General features: G+C 36.3%; 2 protein-coding genes and 1 long non-coding RNA gene across 7 annotated transcripts in view; all 3 read right to left on the reverse strand.

The window, feature by feature from the left end:
* LOC127494629 (polymeric immunoglobulin receptor-like) overlaps positions 1–19,574 on the reverse strand; it is an 80,766-nt gene that overhangs the window by 50,374 nt on the left and 10,818 nt on the right. The gene's annotated exons all lie outside the window — the stretch shown is intronic.
* LOC127494646 (CMRF35-like molecule 9) overlaps positions 1–19,574 on the reverse strand; it is a 59,895-nt gene that overhangs the window by 33,926 nt on the left and 6,395 nt on the right. The window contains exons 1-2 of one of the 5 annotated variants that reach the window (XM_051860682.1): positions 1,554–1,687; positions 1,076–1,381 (exon numbers count right to left, since the gene is read on the reverse strand). The exons of the other annotated variants lie outside the window; for them this stretch is intronic. Of the exons in view, the coding sequence (XP_051716642.1) occupies positions 1,076–1,381; positions 1,554–1,665 (418 nt within the window). The 5' untranslated portion in view covers positions 1,666–1,687. Of the gene's footprint in view, positions 1–1,075; positions 1,382–1,553; positions 1,688–19,574 lie in introns of those variants that run through there. 5 annotated transcript variants of the gene reach the window in all.
* LOC127494854 (uncharacterized) lies at positions 9,581–10,050 on the reverse strand. Its single transcript, XR_007924995.1, has 3 exons — positions 9,835–10,050; positions 9,688–9,747; positions 9,581–9,610 (listed from the first exon to the last, which is right to left on the reverse strand). It is a non-coding gene; the product is annotated as an uncharacterized LOC127494854 (long non-coding RNA).

Here is a 19,574-nt window from a genome sequence, read left to right on the forward strand (position 1 = left end):
CAGTCACTTGTTCACACGTTTACTATGTTCTACATGACGAATAGCACATAGTGCACTATGTCTGTGAGGCCTGTATATCATATTGATATAAAAAAAATTTTGGGCTAAATTGAAAAAAATAAATAAGTAAAATTAACATTTAAAAAAAAAAAAAAAATTGAAGTTTTATTTGGTATATTCCTCATTTGTAAGTCACTTTTGATAAAAGAAAAAATACATTTGAAGAAAATGGTGAGAAAAAAATACATTACAGACATTTAGGCATTTAGCAAATGTAGACATGTAATATATTCTTCACACAGATCTTTAGTCTTCTGACTGAGTGTAAAGCAAAAGCAGAATCAGCAGTTTATAATCATCTGATCTTTCAGGTTGATGTGGAGAAAACTCTAGTTCTGTGACAGACAGAAACGCAATCTGAAAGATAAAAGACAATAACACAATATCAAGAGGAAAATATTACAACTGAACATGTTTCTCTGTCACAATATGTATATTTTCAAGAAGGACAAAAATGAGAATTTGTTAATACTTACTTGTCCTTCTCAGTGCCGGACACACTTACTGTCAAAATAACAGCAATAACTTTATAGTATTGATTATAGACTGAGTTTTACCTTTATATTTAGTTTTTAAATACAGTAATAATTGGTTTTACCTTGTTCTGCCTCAGTTACAGTGAGATGAACAGTGCCTCTCATTCATTGCCTCTCTAGCAGAGCAGAAGTACCATCCAGAATCACTGAGTCTCAGTCCAGTCATCAGCACAGTGAAGGAGCTTCTCCCATCATCACTGATCTGGACTGATGGATTCTGGGATGTGTCAGTCTTCCCCACTGTGTAACAGCTCTGATCTTTATATCTGCACCACTGTTTGGGCTGATTCTGATATCCAGAACTGTAGAAACACTGGACACTGACATTACCACCTTCATGTCCAGATACACTGCTGCTCACCACAGACACATCAGGAGCTGAACACACAGAGTCATTTGAGATTATTAAATACATGTGTGTGAAGTCAGAGAATTAGACATTAGACACAATTGATTAAAATAATTACAAAATCTCATACCAGGCTGAACCTTGAGATGAAGATCGTATATAAAAGTCAACAGTCCTTCAGTCTCCACAACACAAGAATAACCTCCAGTGTCTTTATACTGCAGGTTTCTCATAGTCACAGTAAAGAGACTCGGATCAGGATGATCAATTACTGACAGATTCTCCTCTGTTGTGTTTATATTCGATAGAGTGGTGTCTGAGCGCCAGTATTTCTTCTGCGGTGGGTTTTTCTTATCATAATGACATGGGATGGTGACAGATCCTCCAGTCTTAATAGGTAAAACATGATTTGACCCACCAATGAAGCATTCAACACCTAAACAAACAACACACAGATTTAATGACCAAAATAAATCACTTCTTAATTTGTTCAATCTTCACATAAAACACATTAAAAGCATCATGAATAGTTGAGCATAAAATGTAATTTTAAAATCATAAACAGGATCAATTAGATACAAACACAGAACAGCATTTAATACTCTCACCTAAAATGAGCCAAAACCAGATTGAAATGTAGAATATTTTTGTCTTAGCATATACAGCCATTGCGTTTGCTCTTGCTTGTGTTTCCTGTATGAGGTCGTCACTGGAGTGCATCAGTAAAAACTGGCCAACTTCCGTTGTCTGCCCTCATATTATTATAGACAAGAGAAAATGTTCTTAGATGTCTTGCGCCCCCTGGCTAAAGGGTGTATACAGACTGTACATATTCATAAAATAAAGTGCATTCAATAGTTTTGTTTCCATTGTTTGATGGGTGTTCAGTATCAGTTATCAAAAGTATCAAAGTTTGTGAACATTAATTAATGCTTCAGGTTTCTAAGAATTAACAACACTTTTACAGCATTTAGATTGATGTTCATTTCTGCATATACTAACACACAAGTTGTATAAATTATCATTAATGTATTATTCACAATTAATTAACTGCAAACAAAAAAACAAATATATTTTTTTTAAAAATCATTATAAGTTTATCACACTTACAGTACTGCATTAAATAATTGTAATGAACTGAACAATACTGTAAAGTGTTACCAACTAAAATCTTTTTTTTTTTTTTTTTTTTGGCATACATGTGGTCACAGGTTGAAATGCATCTTTTGCTGGTATTAAAGGTCACATAGTTTATCAAATAAAAAAAATCATTTTTGTACAGTTTTGTTTATGTCTGTGCTTAGTAACTTTTTGATGATGAAGCTATTAACTTTTCACAATTAGCAGATTTAAGACCCAAAAGGAGAGATATTGGTGTAACACATGATGATTGATTAACCAAACACAACAGGAACTAATGACCGGTAAAGGACAATAAAAAAAAAAAGTCTCCAAATACTGACATTTCATCCAGTACTACTTATAATCCTTATATAAAGACAGATGTAACTGACATTGAGATTTATTATGGGAATTAATTGAAAGAGTACAATCTGAGGCGAAAAAAATACAGTGTCTCAAATACACAAGAATTACCAGCTGATGGATTTATGTACTGAAAACTTTGTGGGAACAGTGATTTACAATGTTTCTAAAATCATTATGTCGTGATTGGAACGTTATTTAACCCTTTAAGACCTGAAGACATTTTTAGAGTTTTTTTTTTTTTTTTTTTCTGAGTGACACACGAAAGTAAAGACTCATAACTCCAAAACTATAGCAAGGAAAGTCAAAAGGTTGGTATCGTTTGATAGAACACTTTTACATTTTTTAGAAAATATAACATTTGGACATTCTCATGCTGAGAAAATGCTAATAAAAGACATATATATATATATATATATATATAGACATAAAAGATATATATCAGTGGTGTGCAGTGGTGTTCTGAAATGAGGAGGCAAACAATGACCTCAGTTTTATTTTTATTTTTATCAGATTTATTTTTTATTTTTTTATAAATCAAATGTAAATTCATGTCCGTTACTTTTAACACTGTCACATTTTCCTTGTTAAATGAACATTACTTTACATTAGGGTAGAGTGGGGGAAAACGCCCCCCTTAAGGAAAATGTGACATTACAGTGAAACAAAACATAAATGTGACTAGAATTGCCATCCCGGTTTTGAGTGACTATGGCAGGAGTTATTCACCAAATATTAAAATTGCTCAGCCTTCATAATTAATTAGTATTTTGACTGAAAATATTTTTGTACAAAGGGGGCGTTTTGCCCCAGCGGTGGGGTAAAACGCCCCCCAAGGTGGGGTAAAATGCCCCCTTTCTTACCAACCAGTTTGCTTCATAGATCAACAGCAAAATGAACAGACTAGTTTTTAATCTCTAAAAGTAAAAGGCAAGTAATGTATCAACATGTATCAACATTTCTTTTATATATCCGCATCTATATGGAGAGAAAAATATATATATGAGGTTGAGATTTCTACACTAGGCCTTTATGGGGTTGATAACTGATGTATTTGTTCACCGCTATCAGCAAGACAAACAGAAAACCCTAAATAAATATTAAACTTATAAATTTGTATATTTATGTAGTGAAATATATTCAATAAATTGCATTAAAAGCCACTATGTTTTATCATTGGGTCACCTAACCACCTTCCATCAGTAAGCTAACTGTGCTATCAAGCTAGCCTAATGCTCACTTGAGGTAATTTTTTTTTATTTTGTTCAAATATTTTGATTTTACCACCTAGTTATACTGCATTAAGTGTAAAACAAAGGATTTGATAGACAGAAATATGTTATTATAGTAATTATGATAGAGAGTAACTATGCCCTCTGGGGGGCGTTTTACTCCTCAGCGTAGGGGGCGTTTTACCCCACAAGCTATGACTTTTTAATTTTAATTTTTAATTTTTAAAATATAATTATATTCCTTATAAATAACATATCCTCTCAAACTACAGACTTCACTATTAATCTATCATACATCACTGTGATATCCTGCAGAACAATATTCTCTTAAACACTTGTTTAGTAATATCTGAAAATTATAGCGCTTACTATGTAATCCTCTTCTCTTCAAATACGTCGCTGGTGTCAGCTTCTCCAAGGAGATTTGTTTATCCCCGTTGTTAAACGTAGTGCATAGCAACAGTGAAAATGTATCTTGACTCCCTCTAGTAGTTATTTTGGGAAAAACAGGTGGGGGGCGTTTTACCCCAGGGGGGCGTTTTCCCCCACTCTACCCTAATATTAAAAAAGAAACCAAATACAATTCTATTTTGTATTTGTATACATTAACAATGTAATTAATGTTCTATTTATCAAAACCAAGTCAATCTCATCAAGTTAGTGTTTTAAGCATTTTTACATTTATTCAAAAATAATAAAGGCAGTAACAATTTAAACAATATTTATTTGTGTATTGATTTTCAGCTGTTCTTTTTAATAGTCAACTTATTTCGGATCATCAGTCATGCTCGGTAAAAACTCTGTCACAGACACGAAGATGTATCTTTAATTTCACCAAGCTGATTGTTCACTAAAACCCCCGCAGTCATCATGTTTTCAGGTCTTTTCATGTTTGATTTTGACTTGACAAAAAGTGGTGATATCTAAGTGTGTGAGCTGTTTACTTTTTAATTAGTCTTCCCATTGACGCTATCATTTTGTTCAAACTGACGCGCGGAACGTGCACGTAAACAAGAGGTGGGATTTATCTCACAAACCAAACATATCTAATAATAGCGCAATGGATGCATTGCCTTCTCTCACGTTCCCCCATTCATTCTCTATTACCCCCCACAAAACCCACCGCATGCTTTAGGGGCTCTGTTGAGCTCAAGTGAGGCAAGAGAGAAGCAGACTCCAGCTGTAACTTTACCTGTGGGTGTCACTGTTGGATAGTGGTCCTTTAGAAACGAGTGACTTGTACACTTTTTATTGTCACATTTTGTAATATTTGCATTTCTATTTATCAGCAAATAACTCAGTGCTACTTAGGAGTTAATCGAATTGGCTACATGCATTGTAGGCTAAAGTTCAGACTCTAAGCTTTCAAATGGCATCTACAGGTGCTGGTCATATAATTAGAATATCGTGAAAAAGTTCATTTTTTTATTGTAAATTATTTTAAAAAATGAAACTTTCATATATTCTAGATTCCCTACATGTAAAGTAAAACATTTCAAAAGGTTTTTTTTTTTTTTTTTTTTTAATTTGTTGATTAGAGCATACAGCTAATGAAAGTCCAAAATCCAGTATCTCAAAATATTAGAATATTTACATTTGAGTTTCATTAAATGACAATCCCTACAGTATAAATTCCGGGTATCTTTTGTTCTTTGAAACCACACTAATGGGGAAGACTGCTGACTTGGCAATGGTCCAGGAGACAATCATTGACACCCTCCACAAAGAGAGTAAGTCACAGAAGGTCATTACTGAATGGGGTGGCTGTTTACAGAGTGATGTATCAAAGCATATTAAATGCAAAGTTGACTGGAAGGAAGAAATTGGGTAGGCAAAGGTGCACAAGCAACAGGGATGACCACAAGCTTGAGAATACTGTCAAGTAAAGCCGATTCAAACACTTGGGAGAGCTTCACATTGAGTAGAATGAAGCCGGAGTCAGCGCATCAAGAGTCACCACACTCAGACATCTTCAGGAAAAGGACTACCAAGCCACTTCTGAACCAGAGACAACGTCAGAAGCATCTTACCTGGGCTAAGGAGAAAAAGAACTGGACAGTGAACAGTGGTCGAAAGTCCTCTTTTCAGATAAAAGTAAATTTTGCATTTCATGTTGAAATCATGGTCCCAGAGTCTGAAGGAAGACTGGAGAGGCACAGAATCCAAGCTGCTTGAAGTCTAGTGTGAAGTTTCTGAAGTCAATAATGATTTGGGGGGGGCGTGACGTCTGCTGGTGTTGGTCCATTGTGTTTTATCAAGTGCAAAGTCAATGCAGCCATCTTCCAGGAGATTTTGGAGCACTTTATGCTTCCATCTGCTGACAAGCTTTATGGAGATGCTGATTTCCTTTTCCAGCAGGACTTTAGCACCTGCCCACAGTGCAAAAACCACTTCCAAGTGGTTTGCTGACCATGATATTACTGTGCTTTATTGGCCAGCCAATATGCCTGACCTGAATCTATGGGATATTTTCAAGAGAAAGATGAGAAACAGTCGATCCAACAATATACAGATGATCTGAAGGCTCAATAGTGCCTCAGCAGTGCCACAGGCTGATCACTTCCATTCCACACTTCACTGATGCAGTAATTTGTGCTAGGAGCAAGTCATTTGCTGTAATATGTCCTGCCGATCAAGTATTGAGTGCACAAAAGAACATACTTTAAAGAACTTGAACTTTTCTGTTTTGCAAATCCATTTTTTGATTGATCTTAGGAAATAATCTAATATTTTGAAATACTGGATTTTGGACTTTCATGAGCTGTACGCTCTAATCATCAAAATTTAAAAAAAAACTTTTGAAATGTTTTGCTTTACATGTAGGGAATCTAGAATATATGAAAGTTTCATTTTTAAAAATAATTTATAATAAAAAAAATAACTTTTTGATGATATTCTAATTATATGACCAGCACCTGTATTTTGTGTTGATCAAGGCAGTAGTTTTGAAAAATATGATTTTTTTTTTTTTTGTTGATAGGTGGCACCCGCGGGCGGTACAGGTTTATAGGGACTTCTCAGCACTCGTTATGAGTTTATAAAAATGGTTAGATGCATTAAAAAGCTGAGTTTTTTATGCTTTAAAATGATACATATTTTGTGTTATTCCACGTTGGAAAACAAGCATGGACGGTTCCAGGGAACTTTGGATAAAACATTGCATCCCAGAAAATTAGAGACATGTTTTTAGCCAAGGATGCTACATCACTCTGTGAGTAATATCTCGTGATCGACACAATAGATTAGAATCATGCTGTAAATCTGCTGATGTGCCATGATCTATGATTTGGGCATTTTTCAGTAAGTTATGAGCAAAAACTCCACATGAACTCTACATATTGTTTTCAGTTAGCGCCTGTGCGCTGTTCTTGTTGTTGTTTGTGCAGACTCAGAGGATTTCAGAGGGTGAAAACAATGCAACAGAAGCATGTTGGAGGTATGATCTGAACATGTAACGTGAACATGAACAGTCTCTGATTTTGTATACAAAAAGAATTATTGTGCTACCTACTTGGTTTCTATTAGCTGAGAGGTTACAATAATGTTAGTACAACATTCTCCTAACCTTATTTTTACTTAAAACAAAATATTGAAATTGAACATTTATATGTAATATTCCAAGAACATTAATATTCATCAAATATCAACATTATAAAGACATTGCAATAATGTTGTTCTAAGGACATTTTCTCTCAGCATTTTGAGAACATTTATCAAGCCCAAATAACATAAGAATCTGAAAATGTTGTTCTCAAAACATTTTGTCTCACTGTTATGAGAACGTTCAAGTAAAAAACTTAATGAAGACGTTTCAAGAACGTTGTTCTAAGAAGTTGCTGTAACTTTTTTCTCAACATCATGAGAATGCATAAGAACATTCTATAAATGTTTTTTTTTTTAAATGTTTTATCTCAAAATTTACATAATCTTTACAAAATGTTAGTGAAAGTTGTGGGAACAGTCCCTGTTAGTTGGGCAGATATTGTTACGAGCCTCCTTAAAAATCTAGGGGTTAAAGAAGGCAGGTAACAAAAAGTTAAGGAGAGAGCACAGGAACATTCCCATTTCCAGGTCCCAGTTCAACAAGTCCACAAGAGCTTAGTGAAAAAAAGAAGTATTCTTTTTATTTTAGTTTACATAAATGATATGTTTTATATTTGTTTTTTCAAAATCATAAGTGGAGATAACATCAAGCTTCGGGAGGGGATAAGGCCAAAATAACAAACAAAAGATCAATTTTCCTAGAAGGGGGTTAGAAATAACTTACATAGAAAAGATAACCAAAATAAAATACAATATACTTTCCTTACTCCCTTACTGTCCAATAAACAGGAGAAAACAGGTATACTCTCAAACAATACTGGTGTCACAAGTGAGGCTCCCGCACTTCCTCCCCCGCACCACCGGAGGGAGCCTTCTCCGGAATATTGACTTTTTACCATTCGGACTACATTTCCCATAGGCCCTCATTCCTGGGACTGATTGCGCACACACCTGCACCACATCACACTCTCACACTATTTAAGCAGCACACACACATACACACATCACAAAGTCTTGATTTGCCTCGGTGATCTTTTCTGAGCGTTTTCTGTGGATTGTTATTACTGTTGCCGTTTGGACTGTTTACCCTCTGTGATTCTCTGCTGCCTGCCCTGGCCCTCGCCTGTTTATTGGACTGTGTTTGTTTGCTGCCTGCCCTGATCATTGCCTGTATCCTGACTCTGTCTGTCTGCCGCCTACCTCGACCATTGCCTGTCCCTGTTTACGTCTCTGCCTTTGCCCATGCCTTGTTAATACTGTTCTTAATAAAAGCTGCAAATGGATCCCCACTCTGTTGACCCATCATTATAACTGGCATCCACCTCCCTACCAAAGATAATTCCATGAAAAAGATACATACAGCAGGTTTCAATTTGAAAACACTAAATGTGTAATTCACTTCCACTATACACTTTAACAATTAGCTGTACAAAACAGCTCGTTATGCTGCTTGATATTGCAAACTGGTATTTCTTACCATATTATTTTAATGTATTGTCTTAATTATAAACATATTGGTTTGTATTGCAAACAAAATAATCAGTGCTTTTATGTATTGATGATGTGAGTCTGTCATGCCACTATTTAATTATTGCAGTAAGTGATTTCAGATAACCCCACCCCTAAATGACTCTTGAAAACAAGCTGAGCTGTGGTTGGTCACTTTATAAGTCAATCAGACTGTCACTTCCTGTCTGTGTGGGCGGTTCCTGACTAGAATAAACTGCAATGAGGACTTCCTTCCACAAAACAAAAGTCTGCTAACTGCTAACCTTAAGCTTAACAGTAGCAAATACAAATCTGAGGAGTTTTACACTGAACCTGTTATTTATCTAGACACCAAAAGTCCTTCAGGTCAATGTGGAGAACAGCCTGTGATCTCTAATTCTGTGACAGACAGAAACACTCCATCATGTGGCATCTGACAATGGAAAACAATTTTTAAAAAGTGGGAATAAAGCTTATTTTTATTAATTATTTGATGCACTTATATTACCTGGTTTTGGAAACCTAAAGAAAAGATAACACCACATGCAAAAATAGACAAAATGTTTAGAAAGACAATGAATTCAACTCTATTATACAGATCAATAAAGTGGTTACACTTTATTTCAATAGTCAATTTTAGACATATTAATTATGAGTAACTTTGCAACTGCATATCAACTAACAATCATTTGAGTATTAGTTAGATTGTAAGGTTAGGGTCATGATTAGGGTTAGAGGAGCTGAATAAGTTTACATGTAGTTGCAAAGTTAGAGTTAGAATGTCTAAACTGGACTATCGAAATAAAGTGTTACCAATACATTTATAAGCATCTAATCAAGCCCATGACAGAAAATATAAATTTTGATTCATATTTTACTTGTCTACTAACCTGTTTCAAAAACTTCAGTGGTCACAACTGTTGTCAAAGAAGAAAAGATTAAAATGATTTATTAAGAGTTTGTCATAATAACCAGCAATAAGAGTCTGTATTACCTGGATTTGGTTCAGTAACAGGAACAGGAACATGTGGATCTTCAAGAGAGACATCAGGAACTGAACACAGAAAAAGATGCACATTTATTTTAGCCTTTTTCCCGAGCAGGAAAACCCATGTAGATTTGATCAGTGAATGAGTTTTACCAGTGACTGTGAGCTGAACAAAAGCCTTTTGATCTCCAGCAGAGCAGAAGAACCATCCAGAATCACTGAGTCTCAGTCCAGTCATCAGCACAGTGAAGGATCTTCTCCCATCATCACTGATCTGGACTGATGGATTCTGGGATGTGTCAGTCCTCCCCACTGTGTAACAGCTCTGATCTTTATATCTGCACCACTGTTTGAGTTTATTCTGATATCCAGAAGCGTAGAAACACTGGAAACTGACATCACCACCTTCATGTCCAGATACACTGCTGCTCTTCACAGACACATCAGGAGCTGAACACACAGACACGAGTCATTTGAGATTGTGATTTAATAGGAAACAGGATCAGAATGATTCATATCAATGTGAAATTCATTTCATACCTGATTGAACTGTGAGATGAAGCTGCTCTGTTTCATCCATTTGAAATATTCCTCCAATCTCCACAGCACACCAGTAATCTCCAGTGTCTTCTTTCTGCAGGTTTCTCATAGTCACAGTAAAGAAACGCTGATCTGGATGATCGATTACTGACACTTTTTCTTTGGTTTCATTAGCATATGCAAGAATGTTGCAGGAATTGTATGCTGCATAGGCATCAAAGCACCAGTATTTCTTGTGTTTTGTGTATTTCCTGTTATAATAACATGGAATAATGACCGATCCTCCAGTCTGAACTGTTAACACTCTGCTGGCTGATCCTGTTGCACATGCAGAACCTGAGTGAAGAAAATATCCACTTCAGTTTCACTTATTTGTCAGTGTTAATGACAGAACAATCATATTTAAGTATCACTAAGTGTTTTTTCAGTCAACACAAAAGTTAAAATCAACATGAATGTATAAGGTAAAATGCAGTATTTATGTCTAACTGGTCACAATTTCTTTCAAGGCACTTTTTATTATAAAATAATTATTACAAAATGCTGTTTAAAGTATAGTAGTCAACATTTGAAGTGGATCAAAAACTTTCATCAAAGTTGTCCTAAAACCTTCTTCTTAGGACAACTTTAATGACCTTTTTTTGATCCACTTCAAATGTTGACTACTGTAGTTTTAGATGGAGTACAGCGCATCATACAGCCGAACATGCCAACTAACCGTATGAATAAACTGAACACTTGCCTGTTATGAACCAAAGAAAAAACACAACGAACTTCTTCAAACTGACATTCCTTCTGGCAAAAAGTTGAAATGTTTCTTCTCTCTGCATCTTTATCGTGTACGTCTTCTTTTTCCTTTTGTTAATACAGAATCCGCTTATCACTTGAGAAGGTTTGCCTATGATCTGATGCTCTAACTGTATTAGACTCACTTCCTGTATCCATGCACTAGTTGCTTGTGTCATAAAAACTTGATTTACAATAAAATGTCAAAATGCTTGATGGCAAATGTTACAAAAATCACTAATGCATCACTTGGGCGAGAAGTCTAAAATTATTCTGAATAAGAATTATTTACTTTATGTGCAATATGGTCAACATTTACTTCTGGTATTATTGGGTAGTAGCGAGGTTTCCTTCTCTAGTTCTCATTTTACAATTATAGAACGACTGCAGTGAGTCACTGTGGAAACTGGTTATTTTGGTCTGTTTTGTCAACACATTTAAGCAAAAGAATCAGCAGGTGACAAACAACCTCAAATAAAAATTTTAATACACCTTGAAACAAAATGTGAATGCAGCACTTTTTCTGTACAGAAGTTAACAATGGACAAAAGCTTTTCATCATTTATATGCTGATAAAGAACATGACGAGACAAAAATAACAAGAGTAAGAATCAGTACTTCCGTTCTTCTAAAAACATCCACAAGTGTTCCAACCATTTTCTTCACTGTGTTTAATAAATGCTGTTTATTGGTAAGAACACATCCACACTACACGACTCACTCATAACAAGGCTTGTACAAATGCTGCGTCCACGCCATGTCGTAATTATAATTACTAGATAACAATCCGTGACGTTCTACTCAAAGCTGTTCTCGGACTCAGAAATATGCTTTTCCATGGCAACACTATCAACACTAAAATGAATCTGCAGCAGTCAGGTGGTACAGCGGACATGTGGTGAAAATTCTGAGTTTACAAGTTGTAATTATGAATTCTACACTTATTACAAGTCGGAATCTCATAATTTCCATAATTCTGACATGACGTGAATCCACCTTTACTTACAGACAGATAAACGTGAAATACATAACATGAAAAATGCATTGAAATGAAAGATTATATTCCATTTAACTGTTAATTGTGAAACAAATGTCAAATATTACCCCAGTGTTACAGTAGGACCAGCCAGGAGACAGGAGATTAGTTAACAGGTTGTTTATTGAACACAAGCAGAGTAGATGGTGACAACAGGTGAGTACACAGAAGCAAGTTCGTGACTGGTGAATGGTATAGACAATGATACTGTCCTTTGTGGTTGCAGAGTGCCAATGGAGAATGATACTTGCTGACTGGAGACGATGACTGCAGACAACACTTCACACACAGACTGGATACGAAGGAGGGAACTCGGAGACAAGGGAACAGGTAAGTAGTGAGGAGAGTCCTTGAGGTAAGCATACAGGTAAGTCCTTAGATGCGAACGAGACCGGACAATGTGACTGTGTGTGTGAGTGTCTTAAATAGTGCTGGTGATGAGTGAGCTGATGAGGTGCAGGTGGCGGTGATCAGTACTCAGGGGAAGCTGTGCGCTGTGATTGGTGGATGTTGGAGCCTGGCGTGTCTGTGACACCCAGTCTGCAGTTTCTCCATTCTGCAGGCCTTTTATTGACTTGTTAAAAAGACTTAAAGAGTCATAGTGTCCATCAGTTGATTTTAAATTCTCCTTCATCATCAGAATGTCCATGAGTTTGGTGTTTCCCATCACGAGGCTCCTCTGTTAGAGCATTTGGAGCTGCTGAGCTGGAGTGTTCAGGAAAATCACTGAGGTGTTCTTATAGTCTCCTTCTCTCCATGGACACATCTGCAAACAAGTGAAATACTGTCAAATACAGCATCCAGAATAACTTGCCATCAACATTTTCATCATTAAACCTACACTGATCACCACAAGAGCTTTATAATGTCCCCTACACCAGTGCAGCTGTGATCGGTCAGTCGAGTGTTCTGATTGATGCAGGAGGAGTGGGCGGAGACTAAAGCAATCAATAAGAGAGTGATCAGGGCTGTGGCAGTTTTGTGTGAAAGATAAGGATTCACACTAGCTTCCAAGACACCATAATTTACCATTAAGTCATGTTTAATGGTCTAGAACAAATTGAAACATGCTTTATTCATAAACAAGCAAATATTAAATAACTACAATGCTTATTTCATGCTAAAAAAAATGGAGGGAAAAACATGCTCCATAAGACGTCATTTTTATTCTCCAAAAATCAGAATTAAGAGTTTAAACCTTGCAATTTTGACACTTTTTTCTCAAAATTGTGAGAAACTCAGAATTGTTTCCTTTTATTTCTCACAATTGCGAGTGTATATCTTGGAATTCTGAATTTTTATCTAAAATTGAAATTGCAATAATGTCAGAATTGCGATAAAGTCAGAACTGCATGAAAAAAGTCAGAATTGCAAATAAAAAAAAACTTACAATTGAGAATTGTCAAAATTGTGAGTTATAAACTCAGAATTATGAGAAATCAGAATTGTGAGATAAAAAGGTCCGTGTAATGCTTCACAATTCAGTTTTCAGACAATATATGCAAATGCCAAAATGAAAAATTGAAACCAGGCGTTAATTTTTCTTCTTTTTTTTTTGTTTTTTTTTTTCGTGTGCTTCATCAATATACTTTTGTTAAATTATGACTTTAGAGACAATAATTTGAATAAATGAAATCTAACCTATTTTCTATTTTTCCATTTTTTGTCTTGTAATTTGCGCTGTGGGCCGTACCATTAGCACGGGGGTGTGGACGCGGACTAGGCTACTATCATTTCATTGATTTAACGGTTTTATTTACACTGCAGGAGTGTTTTTTAAAAATAGCTTGCGAGCAGCAGCGCTTGCCAAGATCCTTCATGTCAATCTAGCATGAAAGATAAAAAGAGTACCAAGTGAAAATTTACTAAAAATTAAGCATAAATGTTTTCTCTAGCGGGCATTGATGGTAACCGGCTTGAGCTTCCGCATGCTTCTCGTTCGCTTAAAATGCCCTTAAAAAATTTAAATATATAAATATAAATATATAAAATGATATATAGTGCTGCAAGTCAAGAGCACTGATTTATTTATTTTCAATTATTAATTTCAGTAAATAAGGGTAAGGGTCAAGGCCGGAAAACCATACTGGATGCCCGTAGTCTTCGGGCCCTTAGACAGCACTGCATCACATACAGGAATGCTACTGTAATGGAAATCACAACATGGGCTCAGGAATACTTCCAGAAAACATTGTCGGTGAACACAATCCATCGTGCCATTCGCCGTTGAGGCTAAAACTCTATAGGTCAAAAAAGAAGCCATATCTAAACATGATCCAGAAGCGCAGGCGTTTTCTCTGGGCCAAGGCTCATTTAAAATGGACTGTGGCAAAGTGGAAAACTGTTCTGTGGTCAGACGAATCAAAATTTGAAGTTCTTTTTGGAAAACTGGGACGCCATGTCATCCGGACTAAAGAGGACAAGGACAACCCAAGTTGTTATCAGCGCTCAGTTCAGAAGCCTGCATCTCTGATGGTATGGGGTTGCATGAGTGCGTGTGGCATGGGCAGCTTACACATCTGGAAAGGCACCATCAATGCTGAAAGGTATATCCAAGTTCTAGAACAACATATGCTCCCATCCAGACGTCGTCTCTTTCAGGGAAGACCTTGCATTTTCCAACATGACAATGCCAGACCACATACTGCATCAATTACAACATCATGGCTGCGTAGAAGAAGGATCCGGGTACTGAAATGGCCAGCCTGCAGTCCAAATCTTTCACCCATAGAAAACATTTGGCGCATCATAAAGAGGAAGATGCGACAAAGAAGACCTAAGACAGCAACTAGAAGCCTGTATTAGACAAGAATGGGATAACATTCCTATTCCTAAACTTGAGCAACTTGTCTCCTCAGTCCCGAGAAGTTTGCAGACTGTTATAAAAAGAAGAGGCGAACGCAAGGTCTCGAGAAGCCGTTTAAAAAAAAAAAAAAAAAATGTTTGAATTGATTTTACCTTAGTTGAACTGATATGGCTTTAAAACGCCATGTCATGCGCGAGATGCTGCAAAAGACACCCTATCTCGCAAAAGACGGAGTGGTATGGAAAAACTCATAAAAAACAATGTGTTCGAATTTTAAAGACGTGGTGCGGCGCTGCACTTCTCGACCTATGTGCGACCCTTCATTCACTGAACCCTGCAAATCATCAGTAGCCTAACGTTCTGTATGGAGTCCAAGGCTGTGTCCGAAAACTGGAAAAACTAGCTTCGCTTCCTGTCTCCTGAGATCCCTTCTTCTGATCGACTTTTGAAGGCAGCATATGTATCCTTTGCTGCCTTTGATATCCCACAATCCGAACGAAATGGCGAAAATGGACGAAAATGGCATCCTAAAGTTACGTTTGCTGGTCAGTTTGTGTGTAAATGTACGTTTTTGACCAGCATTTTCCACTTTTGATGTAATTTCTAGCGAGAAATTACTAGTGTAGTTATTAAATATTTGTTTAGTTCTCAACAAAGCTTGCGCTATTTTGCGGCATCATTAAACTGTTATGCTGCCACAGAAGTCTGTCTGAAATCAGGTCGTGTGGTTCCTTCATGCACAAACGCTGCCAGTGCGCAGCTCTGTTGTTTTATCCATTATAAAAACCTGATGACGCTAAATGTGTTTAGTTTTCTGACAAAATAAATAACATATTAAAGTGTGGCAATAAATTAAATGGATCAACAAAAACAATAATTATAATAATACTAATATCCTCTGAGTTGTTTAAGGCAAGTAAATTGTGTTGTTATTTTACTGTTTTTATACTGTGTATATGACAGAACATATGATAATGTAGCCTAATATAGTCTACAGGCTTATATATTTAAAATGTTGAACATCCAAATACCGGTCTGGGTTCAAACATTCCGACACGCAAAGTGAAGCATTCACGTGACTGGAAAGAAAATTAGCTTCGTTTTTCGCTAATCGCGTTTCTCTGAAAACAATACGCACATTTCGGGACAAAGATCAGTCGATCATACTTAGATTCTCAAGTATTTGTCCAAAACTTGTCCAAATGTTGTCCCAACTATCCAAATTGAGTTATCTAAACAAATATTTTTACATTCAACAATGTTGTGCCAGTTCCCAGCATGCATTGCAGCTTGAAGAAATTATGTGGAAACTATTATATAAAAATAAACTAAACTAAAAAAAAAACTATTGCTTTGCATTAACCAGCTTGATTTATGCTGCTGCTGCTGTTGTCACTGTTATTAAGCTGTTATATGTTTCAGAGTTCATGTTTTTACTAAATTACAGTTGTTGATCATCACCACAAAAAAAAAAAAAAAAAGATCCAGGCCCTTCATAGATATGACACATTTAAATTTCATTAACTTTACTTAAACATATCTAATTAGGAGTAATACGCAATGCTGGAAATCGGGGTAACGCGGGGGGACGGCATCCGGGGAGTGGATTTCGAGGGGGGAGGACGGCGTTCCCGTTCAAATTTGTTAAGGGAAATTAAGGGATTTCTGTATTTTATTCTCTCAATAGCCTACGAAAACGATACGAATTAAGCACAAAAACATATTGCAATAAAAATCTTACTCAGTGCTCGAAGTGAGCCGGCACCCGCCACCGGCTCTTCTATATTTTAATCTGACTGTACTGTACCCTCACCGGCACTTTTCACATGTTTCCGGTAGGCTACTCTAATCTCCACATCGAAACATAGAATCAGGCTATCAATTAAAAGCTTTTTAAACTTCTCATGACCACCTTCACTAGAATTTATCACGTTCTATTGTATTTATTGTGGTACGTTTTAACTAACTTGTTAAAGAATGTATAATATATAATCCGTTAAGGGAATAGATTTAAAAAAGAAAGAAAAAAATGAACATTGCTCTAAACATAATGTGGAGCCATCAGTGGTCCACCTGTAATTATATTCTTATTGTTACAAATGCTATGGATAAATAATTACAAGAACTACTTTTTCATAAGGCCAAGTACAAGTTAGAATCAAGAGCTTTAAAGTATGGACCTTCTTAAATTATTGACTAAACAATTGGTTTTCCCCATGTGCAAAATGTGTTCTGCTAATATGACAGATATGCCCAATAGAAAAAACCTGCCTGTATTTCAAGAGATGACAGGAAATTAACATGTTCAGCATAAGAAAATTTTAAGTAAGAATAGCTTGAGTTCCCATGGCACTTTGTAAACAAGTGATTGTTAACTATAGGCTGTTACTTTATTGCAGTTATGTTATCAACCAACTTTGCAGGTGTGGACCATTTTGCAAAAATAAAACAAAAAATAAATAAACCTCACGAGGGAGACAAGCAGTCCTTGATGCTTCAAATAAAGATTGCATCAATTACATCGTTACACCAGTAGGTGGCGACAAGTGGCTGTTAAAAATGTAATTGTCTTTGAATCATTCATTAAAAAGATTTGTTCAAAAACATTGATTCATCTAGTAGCCTAATGAAACAAGTGACATCTTCAGAATTGAGTCATTGAATCATTTATTCAAACTGATTTTTAAAAAAAAACGAATTCAAATTATGTTTTTATTATTATTATTATTATTATTATTATTATTATTAGATTAGAATAGAACTACATGTTTTGAAAAGCTCCATAACATCCTCAAAACAAAGTTTTATAAAATGATAAACATCACATTTCAACCATTTTAACCATTGTTTAAAAAAAGGGATGAGTGAACATTATTATATATTAAACATTATTATCCAAATTATTCTGCTTTTTAGAATGCAACTTCCTTTTCCATTAAAACTGGATTCACCTTTAAATGTTTAATAATTGTTGATGTTCAAAGCACTAAACTGAGAGGTCTCCACCCAAAACATTCTATGGTTTTCTTTACCATGAGGACAAATCTATTTAAAAGGTTTGTGTGACCTTGTTCAATTCTGCAAGCACCTCATATGCAGATTCCTAGACAATGCGTCTTTAATTTGGCCAAAATCAAACAGGTAATTTTCTCCAACCAGAGATTCTGTTGAATGAACATGTTTGTGCCACACAATTCATAAATGTTGTTCAGGGGCGCAGGAGACATTTTCAAAGTGGGGGGGACCAAACTGCGTTCTCCCGCGGTAGAAATCGTGGGGGGCACCGCGATGCGAGCGCAAAGGGCACTTTCACTTTCGCGATCAAAGTGCACGCCACTGATAAGCATTGTAAATGCAGTATTACAGTATACACATACCAATTAAACGCGCAGGTCTCCTCTCGTGCGTCCTCCCCACTGCGTCGCTGGTCGAGGCAATAATCACTTTCGTTTCGCTTTCAGATATCTCTTTTATAGATGCCATTAATGCTTTTACCTTTCTAGATGTAATTACCGAAATCAAAACAGTCCATAAACTATATCCTCACGAAAACTCCAGTCAAGCCAGCTCGCGCGTCAACCTGAGAGATCAGCATCCTTACCTTAAAGTGTCAAATTTCACAGTTTCTGAATGGACGGTTTGGCTTGATTGACAAACGCTAACATTCGGGCATGATTTATATACCATCGACCTGTCCTAAAACGTTAGCACGCTTTGATCGATTGTTTGGAGATCGGGTGTTTCTCCATTCGAGAGCGCATTTACTGTTCACATCCGCGACAAAACAGTTGATTATTTACAAACGAAAGCTCACAGAAACGTGAAAATGGTCTCATTTGAAAGAAAATATCCTAAGCTAAAAGATGATATAGTGTGACTGATTGAAGCAGCCCTTATCAAAAGTGCGGCGGTCGATTTCTGTCTTTTCAAAACTGCGGGGGTCCTGACCCCCCGTCCCTCGAGTCAACCATAGATATACATAATAAAGGCTAGATGTCTTACGGCGGAGTTTCTAACGTCATCACCGGCGGCCATCTTGTCACAGGCAAGCTTTCTGGCGGGCTCTGTGGTACCTGATGTAAGGTGAGTGATCTGCACAAACACAATTACTCTTATCTCGCTGAAATCTTGACGGATTTACAAATGGTTTGGTTTCTTACAAACGTTATTAACGTGGCTATAATTCTGGATGCTTGAACATGTTGAAATTGACTTAATCATGCAGCATAGTTGTGTATCACGGCTACTTGCGCAAGTTATCAAGGCTGAGACCACAATCGAGCTGTTCAATTATATAGGTTTTACTGACACCAATAACGATTTAATGACAACTAATCTTTTGTCTAAATTACAATCTTTGTGGATGTGGTTGTAGTTATTAGCTGGCTAATAACAAGAAGCTTTGAGTGAGACCTAGTAGTTGTTTAGCTGCTACCCAGCAATTTTACATCAGTGGGAGAGGCAGAATTGCTCTTTCTTTTCAATATAACTTAAGTTGCACATGATTTCCAATCGGTTTGGTTTGTTAAAAACATCTTACATTATGATACAGGAAATTGCTGGCTTTATAGGAGAAGATGCCCGACTTTTGTGCAGCCTACTGATGCTCCAATCGCCGTAGTCTCAAAACGAGAGCCCGTGGGATCACCTTTCACCTGTAAGATATGACAATATTATGATTATATTTGGGATAATCGTTAGTTACTTAGTGGATGTATGTACAAT

Source organism: Ctenopharyngodon idella, chromosome 2, assembly GCF_019924925.1.
Source record: "Ctenopharyngodon idella isolate HZGC_01 chromosome 2, HZGC01, whole genome shotgun sequence".
NCBI classification, from domain to species: Eukaryota; Metazoa; Chordata; class Actinopteri; order Cypriniformes; family Xenocyprididae; genus Ctenopharyngodon; species Ctenopharyngodon idella.